Source organism: Macrotis lagotis, chromosome 1 (genome assembly GCF_037893015.1).
Source record: "Macrotis lagotis isolate mMagLag1 chromosome 1, bilby.v1.9.chrom.fasta, whole genome shotgun sequence".
NCBI classification, from domain to species: Eukaryota; Metazoa; Chordata; class Mammalia; order Peramelemorphia; family Peramelidae; genus Macrotis; species Macrotis lagotis.
Window position 1 is genome coordinate 169,158,939 of NC_133658.1, and position 19,185 is coordinate 169,178,123.

The 19,185-nt window shown below is 35.3% G+C and overlaps 1 protein-coding gene across 4 annotated transcripts in view; it reads right to left on the reverse strand.

Moving 5' to 3' along the window:
• Nucleotides 1–19,185, reverse strand: part of SLC24A3 (solute carrier family 24 member 3) — an 835,148-nt gene that overhangs the window by 85,714 nt on the left and 730,249 nt on the right. For all 4 annotated transcript variants that reach the window (XM_074209360.1, XM_074209362.1, XM_074209363.1 and 1 more), the window contains exon 8: nucleotides 8,870–8,895. In XM_074209360.1, the coding sequence (XP_074065461.1) occupies nucleotides 8,870–8,895 (26 nt within the window). The remainder of the gene's footprint in view (nucleotides 1–8,869; nucleotides 8,896–19,185) is intronic.

Here is a 19,185-nt window from a genome sequence, read left to right on the forward strand (position 1 = left end):
CAATTATTTTGTCTCTATTCAAGCTATTATGTGGGAGGGCTGTCTTCTTGCATAGATTGTGACCCTGGACCTCATCTGGCTCCATATTCCTCTCTGATATCCTTTTCTGTGATGACTCACGAAATTATACTGCCCAGAAAGTGTAAAATCTGTTTTTATACATTATGAGAAACATCAGGGCAAAATTGATCACATGTAGGAAAAGAACTATATAATCATGTGGTATAGTTACAATAATCAGGTTCGGCTTAAGAGAGAATTCTGTTATGTTCCTTTCTATGCTTCCCACTCTTGTTCTGTGTGGGTAATTTCCCTTTGTCCCAAACCTTGGAAAAGACATGATTCTTTTTGGTGAGGCCCTTTCACCCCCCCCCCCCAGCAAATAAAAAGTACTTTTGGCAGCTACCCCCTCACATTTCTGAGGGGTTTGATTACTATTCCTGCATTCAAAGACCAAAATTTACTGAACACATATTTTTTCCCAAGACCACAGCCCAAGTTGACCTCCATGAATTTTTATTTCTTCTTTCATCTTATGACATAAATTCTCCTTTTTGCCTCTTTAAACTTTTATTAATTCTCTCATAACTCAAAAAGTAGCTTCAAGTTTTTTGCTTTACAGTCCTTTCTTTGACTCCCAATCACTCTCTGATCAGATAGGGTGATATTCCCCCCTACCCCCCAATGAATTCATAATTCTATTAAGATTGCTTTTTTCCTAGTCCAATAGGGATAAACTCAAATATACAGGATTTAATGGCTTAAAACTCCATGAAGACTTTTAAAGCTCCCTGTATAATTGAGAAAGATATAATTTGATCATTTTTTTTGATGGAAAAGATTTATTCATACTGTGAATGACATCACTACTTAAATGCTGAAAGGATGTTACATTATCTCAGAGATATAAAAACAAGGTCATTATGGACTCAATGACTTTTAATCAGGCAATTAAAAAAACCCCAAAAAAACAAAACCAAAATTAGAGTATAAACCATAATGATTACTAAAATAACTCAAGATTTACTCCTCCACTTAAAAAGATTTTGATGGTTTATAAAAGTTTTCAAAGAATCGTAATGTTGGAAGTTACCTTAGAGTTCATCTAATCACATATCCCACCTAATGCTTTAGAAATCGCAAGAAAAAATCTTTAAAAAGTAGCTAATTTCTCTCTCTGTTTGAACACTTTTAGTGGCAGGAAGTTCAGCACCTCAGAAAGCAGTCCATCCTGTTTTTTGATAGCTCTAAATGATGAAAAATCTTTTCATATATTGAGTCAAAATATGTCTCCCTGTAAATTCCACCCGCTGATTTAATTTCTGCTTTTTGGAACAACACAGAATAAGTCTATTCTCTGTTTCATATAATAGCTCTTTGAATATTCAATGGAAAACATTGTATTTCTTGTTTTTTATTCTCCAGACTACATCCCTTTAATACCCTCAAGTGGTCCTCCTGTGACATGGCTTTAAGATTCTTTTTTTTTTTTTGACTTTAAGATTCTTAATCATCCTTACCCCCTCTCCTCTGGACCCATATAGTGATTTGTTAAAATGTCCCTTTTAAAAAGTATTAGGCAGATATGTAAATTATATTTCAAATGTGGTTTGATTAGAGCATACTAACAGGAAGGTAGGACCATTAATTCCCTTAATTTGGACACAATATTTCTAATAGTGGATATAAGATTACATCTTATCTGAGTTACTGTCAGACTGATGATAAATTCACTATTTTCAGAAGAAATTACAGAAGCTACCTGTGGCTATAGAACAGGAGTGTAGATGCTGGAGCAAAGAAGTGATCAGAATTATACCAGTGAGATGTGGATGCTACCTTTTCCAAATCACAATGAGTCCATGTTAAAATTGTGATAAACTATAATCATAGTCCTTTTCACAAGAGTTATGTGAAGGCAAGACATCCCCAGTTGTGTTTGAACAATTGATTTGTTTTACCTAAAAAAGGAATTTATATTTATTTTTTAGGATTTCTTCTATGATTGGAATGATTGCCTTGAGAGGTGATGGGTTCCCCCTCCTAGGAGGTGTTAAGAGGAGAATGGTCAACTATTTGTTGAATATTTCATGTATAGTTTGAAATGGAATACTGCTGAGGTCAAATTTTAGAATTCATTGATAAAATGATGACCAGATTCTTCAGTGTGCTGCCATTTGAAACCTTCCTTCAGGTTCATGCAATTCATTATTCACCATTCTTTAGGTAGTAGTGAAGCTAGTTTTGGGTTCATCTGTTATATTATCACCTAGCTGACTTTTTTTTGTAAGGTAATGGGGTTAAGTGACTTGTCCAAAGTTACACAGCTAGGTAATAATTAAGTGTGGTTCCAATAATTAAGAGGCTGAATTTGAACTCAGGTCTTCCTGACTCCAGGGTTGGTACTCTATCCATTGTGCCACCTAATTTTTCTCCCCTACCCCCATTTCTTTATTCTGTTGACAAGGACACACTTTGTACAATGACTTGATGAAATCAAGATATACTATCTCACAGCATTTATCTCAGTCTAATGACCATATCATAAAGAAGAAATGAAGTTGTATGAATTTGTGGAAGCAATAAAATTGTGCTGAGTCCACTATAAATTTATATTATTTAGTCTCACCTTGATTCAGCAAGGCAATCCTTTTACATCTTCCTAATTGATAATCTTGCATTCCCTAGAGGAACTATTTCAAACCTTCTCTTTAAGTGCCTCATTTTTCTTAGACTTCATGTAATCAATAAGTCCCAAGTCTGGTAGAGATTCTGTCTCCATATCTTAAACACCATTTGTCTCCTTACTTTGGTTGATAAGAAGACTATTAAATTTATGCTTCTATCACTTAACTCCTAGACAATTTCCTAAGTGATCTCCTTGCCTCAAATTCTCCTTCCTCTACCAATCATACTCTACATAGCTACTTGATTAATATTCTAAAACCTGGATTTGGCCATGTTACACCCCTGCTCAGTGAACTCCAGTTGTTCAGTTGTACCCGACTTTTCATGATCCTGTTGACTATCATGTATCAATACTCTCCCATGAGGTTTTCTTGGCAAAGATACAGAAGTGGCTTGCTATTTCCTTCTCCAGTTCATGTTATAGATGAGGAAACTGAGGCAAACAAGTCAAATGATTTGCACAGTGTCACATAGCTATTATGATTCTGAGGTAGGATTTGAATTCAGATCTTCCTAACTTTAGATCCAGAGCCCTATTGACTAAGTCATGTAGCTATCTACATATCTCCATAAACTCCAGTTGCTCCCTATTATCCCAATGATAAAAGAAAAACATCTGACTTGTATTTAAAACCCTTTAAAACTTGACTCCAACTTAATTAACCATTAATATAAATTAGTCTCTTTCATATACTCTACAATCCAATCAAACTGACTCCTCATAGGATACTCCATCTTCTGTTTCACTACCTTTGCTAGGTTGTCCCTCAGGTCTGGAATATCCTCTCCTTGCCTCACAGAATCCCAAGTTTTCTTCAAAGCTTAGCTCAGTGTGTTAATTAGTGTTTATCTAACATATTCTTATTTCATAGATATTTATATCTGTACAAATTTCTTCCCATAATAGAATGAAAGCTCTTTGAAAGCAGGGACGATTTTATTTTTCCTTGTATCTTCTGTGGTTAGTACTTTAGTAGAGATGCTGGTGTTGGTAGATTCCATCTCCATATTATAAACACCATTTATCTCCTTCTTTTAGTTGATATGAAGACCATTAAATTTATGATCTTATCAGGTGTTGGTTGATTTATTAGTGTGTTTTTGATGATTCATAGTCAGAATCATTATATTTAGAGCTAGAAATAATTCTGTAGATAATTTATTCAATTATCCTGATGAGGAAATAGAGGCTTATAAATATTAATGTATTGTTCAAGGTTGTACAAGTAGGGAGGAAGTAGTAGAGCTGGGAACTCAAATTCTTGTTTTGGGTTGCTCCTTTCTTTTATGCCTACTAGGAAGTGCAGTAGATAGAGCCTAGGCCTGAAATTAGGAAGACTTATCTCTCTGATATCAAATCCAGCCTCAGATACTTATTAACTATGTGATCTTGGGCAAGTCACTTAACCCCATTTGCCTTAATTTCCTCATCTAGAAAATAAACTGAAGAATAAAATGGCAAACTACTCCAGAATCATTACCAAGAAAACTCCAAATGGGGTCTCAGAGAATCAGACATGACTAAAACAACTGAACAGCAACAACAACAACATTTTCTTTTATAAATACTCATAAATCACCTGTTTATTATAGGAAGCTATCAGTTTTTCATGTAAAACTTTCAGGCTTGCGTTTTCTGCCTTTTTAGACTTCTGTACACTTCCTGCTCCACAGTCTTTTATCCTACCTCTAATCTCTTGTTGCCTCTCCCATTGTATATGATTTCTCATGATGATTGTCAACAAGCACTCCATGATAGCATCTGTATATTCTTTCAGTACACTGGTTTGTGATTTGTTTGGGCTTGGAAACTTGAATTCATTTCAAAAGTCTAGGTGCTCTATTATTCTCATTTGACCTGACTTGGGCTTCAATTTTCTTAATGATCTGTGGTCTATATTTTTCAGGATGCATGTAGTTCATTCTTCTTGATATAAAAAGATGGAAGTAAAACAGAAATTGAGGAATTTCCCATCTTTAGTCCTCTGAAACATTATGCTATTTCCTCAAGAATTGGGCCTGCTTCTTCCTTGTCCAACTTGTTTTGAACAGAGTAATTATAACAAAAAATTCCAAGCAAATTCTTTATTTACTTTGGGATTTTAAAGAGCATCAGACCATTCTGACCTTTGACTTTCTTAATACTAGTCTTATAGATTCAGGGTATTCATACATACATTCGTCTTCACAGCATGACCTTTGTAAATCTGAGATCATTAGAGACTGTTGTGTATCCTCATTGGTTTCATATGCCTCCTTTGTTATTGCAGGGTCAGAACTTATTTTTTTTAGCCTCCTTCTTTAGGTATTCTCATGACTTTATGAAAATAAGAAAAGATTATTCATATTTTTTTCATGACACTTTTGTGAATTACTTTGCTAAATATTTAGAATATACATTTGATTTTGCTCAATTTTCTTTTCTAACAAGGTCAACTTTTCCCAATGACTCCATTACTTCCATATTAAGAAACAGTCTAAATCCCAGTCCTGATGCTTGATGATGGCCTTGAATAGTATTTCCCCACTCTAGACCTTAATTTCTTCATGTGTAAAATGAAGAGCTTAGCCAAAATCCTCTTTCAGATCATCTCTAGATCTAAATTCTTTCCAAGCTCTAACTCATATGATCTTATGACCTTTCCTCGGAATAAAGCCCAGAATAGGTATTCTCATTTCATCCTCTGTCATCTGAGCAATAAAATTCCAATTAGGTTATTAAGAAATTATCATGTGTTTTATTTTTAGCATAATTGGACATTCAATAGTTTTAGCATAATTGGACAGTCATTTGAAAATTTGAATTTACCTCATTATTTCTGTATCTGATTTTGATATAGAGATTTTAGAATTAGAATTTGGAAAGCACCCATGTCCTTTCCATGAGCTGCTTAGATGGTCTGTTGTATGCTCTCACAAAATCACTTCTATTCCTTTCTCTCCTTTAATAGTCATCCAAGAAAGGGCTCTACACTGTTCTTCTTCCCTCAGGTTTATGTATTCTTATAGATCTAAATAGCTCCTTAACATACAAGATTATTCCTGCTTCTCACCTCATTAAATCTATTTCTTTTAAACAAGGTATAACCTTTCAATGCAGCACTGAATCTGATCCTGCACATTGATCAGCACAGATTGAATCATGATATTTATGAGTCTATGTATCTTTTTGTTTTGAATTTGCAAGTTCGAATTATTTATTAATTGTAAACTGTATACAGGTGTAGGTAATTATTCAAAGTTATGCAGATTTATTCCAACCTTCTTCCTTGTTATTTTTCTCCTGAAAATTCATAGGTACATACTTCTGTTATGGTATTTTATTCTATAACACATTTATCTTCCATATAATCTTCCATTGTATTTGATTTTAGAGTTTTATCTGAGTGGTTTCTTTTTTCTCTTTACCATTCAATTTGAGTCATCTTAATTTTTGGCAAGTTTCCTGCTACACACAGAATCTAAGGGTTGGAAAAGACTTCAGAGGCTATCTGTTATAAACTGTATGTGCAAATGAATCTCTCTTCTATATCCCTGATAAGTAGTCATTCAATTTTTGTCTGGAGACTTCCAATGAGGAGGAACATACTACCTCCCAAGACAGTTCATTTCATTTGCAGATAGCTCTGAAAAGTAGAAAGTTATTCCTTATATATTAGATAAAGATCCTTTCCAATTATTATGAGATACACTGGCTCCCTCATCAGAAACCCCTAATTCTGCCCATACCAAAAACCATAGATCAGAAAACCAAATTCAATTCTTCTGCACTGTGTAAAATGAAGAGCTTAGACAAAATGCTCTTTCAGATCATCTCTAGTTCTAAATTCTTTCAAAGTTCTAACTCATATGAGCTTATGACTGGCAGTTATTCATGTTCTGATCATCCTTTCTTTTCCAGTATTACAACTTTCTATTGGAAAAAAGAGATAAAAATGGTATTCCTGTCCCCAATTCCTTTAATTTCTTAGCTATGACTTTAGACATATATGTGGGCTGTTTAGTTGTATTGCCTGCTTGCAGGTTCCTTCATGAAAGATTCCCTGACCATGTATCTCTCTGATATCAGAAAATACTAGTTGGTACTCTGAGAATGATTTTGTGTTTGGGTGCCATGGAAACTACCCACACAATTTTTTTTCTGAAAATGACAGCTGTGTGTGCCTTATGATTCAGACACCACCCAAGCTAGAAAATGCATAACCATGAATCAGCAGTCATTTCTCAGTTAAACATCACCTGTTGAATACCTACTATATTGTTCATACTGGAGGTTTTGGTTCCTCTTTTTTTCCACAAAGAATCTGAAATACTTAGCTTTAATATTCAGAATTCTATACTAGAACTTTAAGATTAGTCTTTAAGTTTTGTCACTTCAGAAATGAAATGAACCCAATCTTCTTTTATATTTCAAGAAATATTAAATTCCCAGAAAGCTATGACGGGGATTGGTCCTATAGCTGCAGCTATGATAAAACCTTTTGATTTTCATCTTGGTCTCTTTTTAATGATTTGGCAATGTCATGAATATGGAAGCAACATTTGAGTACTTAGGTTGGAATGAATATGACTTCAAAAACCACCTTTGGACTCAATCTCTCTAAGTTTCTCCCTTAACTGTAAAATGGAGATTAATGGGGTAGGGGAGAAAAGAATATAGAACATTTTAGGCCCTTCTTACTGGGACTAGGAATTGCTAATCCACCCTCTTAATTTTTTCCTTCATAATGAGAAAGCCTGATATAGAAAGTCACTTTAGATATTCTGGGTTTTTTTGTGCTGTTTTAATAGTTTCTTCTTTCTATCTTCTCTATTATTCACCTGGAGGGGCAAGAATAGAGGAAGCCTAATGATGCAACAGAGTATAACCACTTGGACTCAATGTTTTCCCTGGAATTACTAAAACACAAGGGTGCTTATAAACACATTACATTTTGAAAATATTAATTGTTTATTGTATTGAAAGGGGCAATTAACAACTGACTTTGGAGGTTTGTCTTCCCATAAAATTTTAGAGCAGAAAGGGCTTGAAGATATCATCTCTAGTCTAATATACTAATTTATAGGTGGGGAAACTTTAAAAGCCTTGAAAAAAATGAAATCTTTGTTCAGGTTTATGAGTTAAGTAGTGGTAAGAGTTACATTTGAACACTTATCTCCTTATTTCTAGCTCAATGGTCTTTCTACTCTGCTGCATTCTTATTTCCCTTGACTCTCATTTTAATTCTCTACTACTTCAATCTCAACTTTGCATATTAACGTATTCCATTGCTTATATTCATGGTGCCTTTCCATGAGAATCTGACATATTTGTGAAATGATATTTCTGTTAAGTTCACTTTGAGAACTTCAGTATTTGAGAAAATTTAATGAGATCGTACCATGCATAGAATTTCTATTTCCATTACAGCATGTCCAACCTAGTACAGAATCTAACTCATATGTGGGAGATTTAAATATTTGACCCAAGTACAATTATTTTCTTTTCCTTTTATTTATCCTAGGTTACAAAGTGATCTTTGCTTTCTTTCTTTTTTGATGAAAAAAAAAACCCCATTGATTTAAAAAAAAAAACCCCAACAACTTTAAAGCATCTTGAACATCAAACAAAACCTTGATGAATTAAAGCCAATAAAATCTATGGATCTAGTTTCTTTTAAAATAGACCAAATAAAAGGGAACCCAATTGTTTGAAAATGCACTCAAGAGCTTCAAGTATCTAGAGCTTTCTTTGTTTCATAGAGGATCACAGGTTACTAATCCCTACTAGGTTACCAACTTTAAGATGGATGACTTGAACATCTGTGTTATTATCCACTGAGAGTGTAGCCTGAAGCTCTCTTAATTCCTTCTCTTTATAAGAGCTTCACTTCTTGAACAGGAAAGAGGGCTGCCTAAATGAACAATAGCAACTGTTCAGTTCAACTGAACAAACATTTGTTAAATGTCTACTAGGTATAAGTCATCTTGTTAGGCATGGTGACATTTTTTTTATGATGGAGTCTCTGAACTTAAGTAGCCTATTATTGTATTAGGTCAGGGAAGGAAGGCAATACTATATGATACAGTTAAGTAAAATTTGAGATTTCAAATGCAAAAACCTTCCTTATGCTTTCCCTGCCTTTTACTTAGTTGTTGATAATCAAAGAGAAAGAAATTAGAAGGTAAAATAGATACTTACCAAGAAACTTTTTCATCATATATAAACTGTGGAGAAAAGAAAAGATATCTTAATTATTATGAGGAAACATAATCTAACTTACAAATTGTTTTCCATATAATTTCCACAAAGCAGTAATCAGAGCTGCACTATCCTATGAGCAATGGACCTGTGGGTATTGTCAAACTGATGTGGATGGTTCTGGGGGTAACCTTGCAAAGGAGATGGCAATTCAACTGTTTGTTTCTTTGGTTTATACTGGTAAGTCAATCAGTCAATATATCATTTATTAAAGTCCTATCATGTCCCAAAAGCATGATGTTAAGTTTTGGGAAATACACAAAAAGGTAAAAGACAGTTTTCCAGTTTCCATGGTACTTATAATCTATGGGGGAGACTATGCAAACAACTATGCACAAATAAACGGTATACATATCAAATGAGAAATGTTTGCTAGAGGGAATGTATCAGAATTTAGAGGGATCAGGAAAGGCTTCCCATAGAAAGTAGGATTTTATTCTAGACTTCAAGGAAATCAGAGAAGTCAGTAGTAGGAGTGAAGATGGGAAAGTATTCCAGGAATGAAAGACAGTCAGAGAGAAAATTCCTGAAGCTGAAAGATGGAGTATTTTATTCAGGAGGTCAGGGTCACTGAGTAGAAGATTATGAAATAGGATTTTGATTTTAATCCTGAAGATGATAAGGTGATAGGAAGCCATTAGTTTATTTTGTTTGAGTTGGAGCCTGTTTTAGGAACATTGCTTTGGTGATTGAATGGAGGACTAGAATAGGGAGAGATCTATGCAAACGATCAACCAATAGATTATTGCAATATTATAGTACCAAAGCAGAGAAGTGGGCCATATTTGATAGATTTTGCAAAGACAAAACTTATAAGCCTTAGCAACAGATTGATAGTAAGGAATTCAGGATGATGTCTAGGTTGCAAGCCTAGACTATCAAAGGTACAGTTTGACAGTATAGGGAAGTCTAGAAGTGGGGAAGGCTTAGGGGAAAAGATAATATGCTTGCTTGTATGTGATCTCTACCACTCATCTGTTAAAGAGGTTTGAAAGACTGTTGGAGATGGAAGTATAAAGGTCATCAGATAGGTTAGAGATGGTTAAATAAATTTGAAAATTATTAGCATAGAGATGATACTTAAATCTATGGGAGCTGATGAGATCAAGTGAAATAGGGTAGAGGGAGAAGAAGACACACATGTGGTAGGAGGCATGAGTTTAATGAAGATCCAGCAAAGGCAAGTGGGAAGGAATGGTTTGTTAAATAAGATGATAAAAAGGAGAAAGTGAAGTTCTAGAAACAGAGAGAAGAGATGATTTAGGAAGGGTGAATCAACAGTGTCAAAGGTTTCAGAGATGTCATGAATGATGAGGATCTAGAAAAAGTCATCAGTATTGGGATTAGTAAAATTTAGAAAGAGCTGTATTGGTTGAATGATGAGTGGGGAATCAGAGTGTAAAGCTCTAATTAGAGAATGAGAGGAGAGGATTGTAGTCAGCTTACTCAAGGAATTTGGTCAAAAAGGACGGAAGCAATATGGTTAGACAGCAGAGATGGAAGGATCAAATGAGGCTTTTTTTTTTGAAGATGGGTGACACAGGTATATTTGTAACAGGATAGCAGCTAGAAATAGAAATGGAAGGGTTGAAGGTAAGTGAGAGAATATGGATTCCAGAAGGGGCAATCTGCTGGAGGAAATGGGATGGAATGGAATTGCTTTGCCTTGGCAAGGAATATGACCAGCTCTTTGTGTTGGAGGAGGAAAGAGCAGCAGAGGGCATCTGAATGATATGAGAAGAGGCAGAGGGGAGAAGAGGAAGCTCCTAATTAACGCCTTAATTGTTTTTTTTTTTAGTAAAATATGAGGCAAGATTCTCAGATGAGAGGGTGAGAAGAGGGGGATCCATGAATGATTTTACCACCTTTATTTACAGAAGTAGCATGAGTTGATGGGGCTAATGTGAGCACGCAATGTGAAAAGGAATGTTAGAAGAGTGTTGTTCAAAAGCCTGGGCATTGTCAACTCAGCAAAGTCAAATGTGTGTGTGTATGTATGTATGTATGTATGAGTATGTGTGTAAATGACCTATGTATATATATATATATATATATATACATGTATATATATATATATACATGTATATATATATATATATATATATATATATATATATATACTACTTTCCTCTGTCCAAGCAGAAATCCGAGTGCACAGTTCACAGTCTTTATTTTCCATACTCACACCAATAACCAAAAAAAGGGCATGGGATTCAAGCCAAAAAATGAGTTTGAGTCTGAGCTTCACAGTCCCTATTGTTTTAAACCTAGAGAGCTTTTTAGCAATGATTTTCATAGAAGAAACGAGGGGATGGGATAGACTTTTGGGACCCTTCAGTTGCTCAAAAGAACATGTGATTTCATCAGAGGGAGACAACTGCCCATGTATCCACCATTGCTCAGTGACTTAGTATGCCCACCTAATTAATTAAAGTTGTGACACGCAATCACATAGGAATTCTCATTCAAGGAAACTAAACAGAAAAAAAAATGTATGCATAGCTTGCAAGGGACCTAGAACAACCCAGTAGTTTTTCCAATACTGAAAATGGAAAATTGAAAATCTAGGGTAAAAAACATTAAAAAATTCTATACTCCCCCTTTCCACTTTTTTCATAAAAAGGAAAGAATGAAAATTGATGGCTCTGAGCGAGTATGGGCTTTATGGTTTTCATTTCACTTCTGTGTTCTCAGAGATTCAGCTGTTTGATGATGGAGAGAAGGATTTCTAGGATGAAGCTGGGAAAGGTCCAATGGAATGGGAAAACACGTTAAAAAATACTAGGTATTGTCAAGTCAGCAAGGCCTGCTAACATGTCACTTAATACCTGTAAGGCATTTTTAGTTGTTACTCTAACTCTAATCTCTAACTATTGAATTTAGAGAACTCAGGAGATAAGAGGAAAATGGCTGTAATAATTCTAGAGGGAGGTAGTGTGCTATAATGGACAGAGTCAGTCTTGGGGCAGAAAGACCCAGGTTTGAATCTAGCCTCTGACACATACTGTCTATATCACTCTGGGCAAGTCACTCAATCTTAGTGCTTCAGGAAATTAAACTGGAGAACAGTTGCTCATTTGCATTTGGTGAAATGAGTTTCCTCAATAGGAGTTCTCATCCTGCATGAAAACATTAAATCCAGAAAAAATAGGGTTCAATGTCAATACTTCTACTATAGTAGAAGAAATCAGAAAACCATCATTTTATGACCTTAGACACACATACATATGTAATAAATGTATGTATATATATATATATATATATATATATATATATATATATATAATACACAAAAACACACACACCTAATATGCACACTTACATATGTAAATTGAACCATACTTGAAGTTTGGGTTTAAGACATAGCTTGACAAATAGTGACTTGTGACTCTGGACAAGTCACTAAAGGTTTTATTATTGTTGTTTAGTTTTTTTTTTAACAAGGCAGTGGAGTTAAGTGACTTGCCCAAAGTCATACAGCTAGATAATTATTAAGTGTCTGAGATCTGATTTGAACTCAGGTCCTCCTGACTTCAGGGCAGGTGCTCTATCTACTGTGCCACCTAGCTGCCCCAGTTTTTTTCAGCAATGTCTGATTGTCTGTGATTTTAGATGTTTTCTTGGTAAAGATACTGCAATGGTTTATGATTTCTTTCTCCAGTTCATTTGACAGATGAGAAAATTGAGTATTCAGTGACTTGCCAAACTAGTAAATGTCTAAGCCGTATTTGAACTCAAATCTTCCTAATTCCAAGACTATCCAAGGCACTCTAAGCATTGTACTTTCTATCTGCTCTTTAAGGTTTTACTCAGTTCCCTAGGACTTAAAGTCGCAGATAAGTTACCAACTTACTTTGATAGAGGGAGTTTCTTTCCTTGAGAGTTCTCTGCACAAACCATAGGTTCATTCCCTCTCCTTATCTCCAGACATACACAAAGTCTTGGAGAACAGCTCCTCATGGTTTTAGAAAAAAGCAAATTCTGTTTGATCATCTTAATTTCTTTCTAACAAAAGAACCTTAGTCATAGGTTATTTGAAGGAGTCTAGATAGGTAAGAGCAAGTCAAAGACTTTAGAAAACTTTAGTTTCTATTTTAGATAACATTCTCGCTAAGAAGCAGGAAAAATTGGGTCTCTGAATCTCCCACTGAATAGGTCCCATTGGGCTACTTTAAGTCCTCCAAGATAGGTAAATAGCTTCTTATGCCCTTGTTCAGATAAGTGAATCAGATTAGTAAGCCTTTGAGAAGAGAAATAGTAAGAATAGCTAGCATCTATTATTTATTTAGTTTGAGCTATTATTAAATAAAGCTTTTAGGAGTAATGCAAAGAGATGAAGTCCATAAGCTTCAAAAACATTTGAAATAAAATTAGAGATTACTCTACAAGACTATTGTTAGGTGAATGCACACTATCTCAGCATCAACAATTTTATGTTCTCCTGGGACTAGCCCCCAAACTAGGATCACAAATATAAAACCAGAAGAGAACTGAGCAACCTCCTCAATTTATAGATGAGAAAACTGAGGTTGAATGATTTATCCAAGGCCACACAAGGCATCAGAGAGAAAGGATTTGAACCCAGGACCTCTGAATCCAGAATTAGTGTTCTTTCCTCAAAAATCACACTGCCATTTAGTACAAAATAATCACAATGATGAAATCAAAAGCATCAATAAATTCTTAGATGAAACTAATACCTTAAACCATGAAAATCTGTATTACCTGACACTGTCTAGGTTTTTTAAAATATATTTTAAATAGTTAATTTACACATTCTAGCTCTGATATGAAGGTCCAACCACTGAACAACTCAGTGCTGCTATGAAACTCTTAGACCTAATGGAGAAAGATTTCATGTCAATAGTTCTTCCCAATGAAATCACAGTTCTAAACTAATAATACTAATAATATGTTTAGGAAAGCAGGATTCACAGTGACCTCAATAAACTATAGAAATGTTTTATGAAAAACATAATAAAACTGTGTGGGGTTAAGAGCAGATTCTAAGTTATAGAGAAGATACTCCACAACTGAATGATAAAAGAAGCAGGGGAAGGAGAAGAAACAGGTGTGAGATAAAGATGGTTTGGGAACGTTTGGGTGATTGAAGAATTTTTTCACTTTCTGTCTATATGTGCTGGTATGTGGATCTGATCCTCATTGACTGTAAGGTGAATGTGAGTGTGGTGCTAAGAAAGCTGATAGGTTTCTATACCTAAAATAGAATGACTGTATGGTATTGTCTCTGACAGATCATAATACATGGGAGTGAGGAAGTAATCTTTTATTTTTGATTAGAATCTGTGATGATCTTATTAGAATGATGTGTCTATATTTTAAAGGAGAGCAGGAAGAGAAACTAATAAAACCTAGAAAAGAGGAGCCAAACTATTAGATGGGAAGAGGTCATATTGAGAGGGTATTTATGGAAGGAGATTTGTTATTTTAGAACACTGGTGACTAGCAGGGACTTATTAACTATATTTAATTGTATAAAAAAGCTGTCCCATGAAGGGAATATGAAAGGGTCATCCTTTTCTCTCTAAGAGTCTGATTAAGAGAAAATTAGTTTGAAATAGTAGAAAGGAAGATTTTTCAGAGAGGAAATCCTGATTATAAAGGTGATTAATCATTAGAACAGGATATAAGTTGAACTGTGAAAATATAATCCATGAAAAACTTTTTTTTTGTTTTTGCAAAGCAATGGGGTTAAGTGACTTGCCCAAGGTCACACAGCTAGGTGTCTGAGGTCAAATTTGAACTTAGGTCCTCCTGACTTCAGGGCTGGTGCTCTATCCACTGTGCCACCTAGCTACCCCTCATGAAAAAGTTTTAAAACAATCTAGAATCATCTATGAATATATAGATATACATATGTATATATGCAAATATATACAATATATATATATACATATATGTCAGTAGGTCTATTGATCTTTATAGGCATACTGTAAATGTAAACATGTAATATGTATATGAATACAAATGTGTTATTTGTATATCTACACGCACATATATATACACTATTGATTTTTATAGATAAGGCCCTCTCTTGTAAAAGAATGTTTTATAATGCTTGTTTTTACACACATATTATTTCATTTATTCTCTTTTTCTTTTTTTTTAGGTTTTTGCAAGGCAAATGAGGTTAAGTGGCTTGCCCAGGGCCACACAGCTAGGTAATTATTAAGTGTCTGAGGTCAGATTTGAACTCAGGTACTCCTGACTCCAGGACTGGTGCTCTGCATCACCTAGCTGCCCCTTCATTTATTCTTCACAATCATCCTTTGAGTGGGAAGAGTGGGTATTTCCATCTTCATTTTATGGATTGTGGCCTGGAGAAATTAAGGGCCCTGCCCAAAGTCACATAAACTCCAAGTGATAAATCCTGGACTCAAATTATTTTGTTTTCATCTTTCTTTCATGACATTATGCTGTTTTTTGAAAAGATCTATACATTGTTAAAATTAGATTGATGGGATGTTAAGTCATGGACAGGTTCTTCTTGCTTCATTATTCATTCGTTCAACAGCGGTAACTGTGGCTACCAGTAAAGCTAAAACAATAGTACCAATAGTGGAGAGGAAACTGGGAAATGTGGCACCATCATTTAAGTAATGACTTGTAAAGAAGACTTGCCATCACAACCACTAGATGGCGAACGTGTTCTGTCTCCTAGCCTAAGATCCATGGTAGAAGAGTATTCCAAATGGAAGTGTTCCAGGCTCTGCTTCTCAGTCCCATTAAGTTTCCTGTCGGGAGGGAGAGACCTCTGCAGTTTGACAGGCCCACCAGCTGGTTGTTCCAAGTCCCTAAGGGCTAAAAACCTCCCGAAATAGCCTTCAGCTAACCCATCACTGTCACAGTGAGATGTGACATTTCAGAAGCATTTCATTGCACAGGACATCAACCTGGGGAGACAGACCCTGTATCTCACACTGATGTGCTCAATCATCATGTTCTGTTCTGTTGCATGTTATTTTTTTTGGGGGGGGGGGCTCAGTCAAATAACCCAGTCCTTTTTAAGAATAGATTTTCACCTTTCCAAAACAAATGATCATTAACAGTCTCCACTCCTTGTACTCTCCTGGTAGTGTTTGGGACCAGACAATGAGATCAATACAGTTCAGTAGCCACTAGGTTAGTTGTTCTGATACCACTTAATGCAAAGGATGAGTCCTATCACAGATGAACTAAGCATCAGGACATAGGCTAAACTATAAAAGACTGCTTAGTCCAGGATCCACACAAAGAACTAAGTTGCTGAATTACAAAGAGAAGAAGATTCCTCCAGGTCACACAGGTAATAAGAAGCAAAGTTACTTTTTGAACTCAAATAGTCTCACTCCAAATATAGTTCTTTTATCATCATATGATCCTATCTTCCCAGGGTCAAATCTGTTCATTTGACTAATGTTCCCCTTTCCTATACAGATAAGGGGTCATATAAACAATATATCAAGTTCTTAAAATTCACTCAATTTTTGGAAGACTAGAGGTAAAAAGGTAATTCTTTCTCTTATCTATTCTTGGATTGTATGGTCCAACCAGGTTTGCATTCTGCTAAGCTAGACAATGCCTAGGCTGTATTCTTATTATATGTTGGCTTAACAAGAAAGAAACCTACCATTCTCCTACTCCCATCCTCACCTGTTAGTTTTGCCTGATTAATGCCAAATTGCAGTGTATGAATCATCTTGAACACATTGAAATGACCTTGTATTGGTAGCATTAGGGTAAGGGAGGAGAAGAAGTTCTGTGGAATAACAGGAGGAGCTCTGAAATTCGGGTCAGAGGAACTAGGTCCTACTGATAGCTAAACTCTGCTACCCTTTGTGACCTTGGGTAAATTACCTTAGTTTTTTTTTTAATCTGTAAAATTAGGTTGGGTGGTGCAGTGGATAGAGTGCCAGCTCTAGAGGCAGGAAGACCTGAGTTCAAATCTGACTTTAGACACTTACTAGCTGCATGATCTCTGGCAAGTCACTTAACCCTGTTTGCCTCAGTTTCTGCATTTGTAGAATGAACTGAAGAAGAAAAAAACTAGCCACTCTATTATCTTTACTAAGAGAATACCAAATGAGGTCATGAAAAACTGGACATGACTGTAATGATTGAAATACTATAAAAAATGAGGATGTTAAATTCTAGATGATAACTAATTCCTTTCTGCATCCTAGGACCCATCTAATTTGACTTCCAGGGATTAGCCTTTAGATTATCTAAAGATAATATATAATCTATTAGATTAGATTTTTGTGTCTTTATTATTCCCTGCATCTTATAACACAATGAAGTGAACAAAGTGCTTAATAAATATTTACAAATGGATCTAAATGAATAGGTGGATTTATTGTTCTTGAGTCATGGACAGTCATGAGCCCATGTAGAGTTTTCTTGGCAAAGACCAGAGCAGTTTGTCATTTCCTTTTCTAGTTCATTTTACAGATAAGGAAACTGAAGCAAACTGTTGAGTGACTTGACCCTGGGCAAGCTAGTAAGTGAAGATGAGTCTTCTTGACTCAAGGCATGGTACTCTATCGACTGGGTAGTAATAATGCAAAGCTCCAGAAGGGGTCACTCTCAAAGACAATTATTCTTCCGGAAAAAGGATTCAAGGATGTGATAAGTTATTCAGTTCCATTTCTTTTTTTTCCTCTTCCATCTTGCATGGCTGTTTTTATTTTTATTTTTTGATTTTTCAATTAAAAATATTTCTTTTCTCTCTCTTACTTCCTCATAAAAAAGTAAAGCATAGCAAAACTCTGTAACTATTATGTACAATCAAGTGAAACAAATTCCCTCAATATCTTTGTCCAAAAATGTAAATTCTGTTCAAACACTTAACAAGGCTCACTATATGCCAAGAACAATTACTCTAAGTTCTGGGGATCCAAGGATGATAGTCACTGCCCCCTAAAAGTTTATTCTGATTTATTTGAATAAGTAGAAAATAAGGTAGAATGTGATGCTTCAATTTGTTTCAGACACATCCAACATACTTGACCCATTTCTGCAAAGGAAAGACAAAACCCAGTAGAAATATCGAAAGAAGAAGATAACACTATCAAGTTGTAGTATACTTGCTCAAGAACAAGGAAGGCTTCATAGAAAAGGGGGCACCTGACCATGTGAAAGAAGAGGAGGATTCAGAAAGGCCCATGTAAAAAATAGAGTACAACCTCTGCAAGTACAGGAAAGCCAGGGATTGCATTTTCTGTTTGAATCTTAATTGTCCAGTTTAGTGGGAATGTAGAATGTATAAAAATGAGTAATGTGAAGCAAGTCTGGAGAGGTAAGCAGGTACCAGACTGTCATGTCTGGACTGGGTAATTCAGTTGGTAGGACATGAGGATAATGAAGCCAATATGTTCCAGTTTTGATCCTTATGGACCACTTTTGCTTCACAAAGATAGAAATTATTCCACAAACTGTACAACTGAATCATTCAGATTTCTTGTGAATGTGTATTATTCACTGAATAATAGATTTGCAGAGTTGAAAGGGAGCTCAGTTAACTTCCAATTCCACCCATGCATGAACAAGAATCTACTCCCTACTTGCTCCCCCCCATCAACTGCATTATATTTGACAAATGGTCTCCCAGCTTAAACTTGAAAACCTTCAGAAAATGAAAAGTCACAACTTACCCAGGCAGGCAGATCCTGTTTGGGATCGCTTTCTTAGGAAGTTTTTTTCCTTATATAAAGTCTAGATGTTTCTTTTCAACTTTCATCCATTGTTTTTAGTTCTGCCTTCTCATTTCCCCTACTAATATTTCTCTTTAGTATGTTAAACATTACCAGTTTCTTTGATTTATCCTCGTATATCCTTTACTTTTTAAATCATTTTCTTCTAGACTGCCAGTTTACAAGTGGCAATCATGTAAACTTGTGTTCTGACCATACTACTCCATACCTGCAGAATATGTAGCAAGTAGGTACCACCATATTTGGAGACAGTGTCATTGCCTTAGTCCTTCCTCTTCATCTAAGAAGTTAACTGAAGCCTCAGTTACTATGGAAATAGTTGAACTCAAGTTAAGATGTTGAACCTAACTGGGATACCTTGACTGCTAGGTTCCCATGTGCTCTTATTAGGAATTTCCTACCAATTCTGTAGGCAGACAGGAGGACCTCTGGCTTTATCATATCATTTGGGATTGGCAGCACTGACAAGTTAGTCAGGTTTTTATGTGAGAAGACATCCTATTTGCTGAGGGTTACCTATAAATAATGTGAAAAGTACTTACA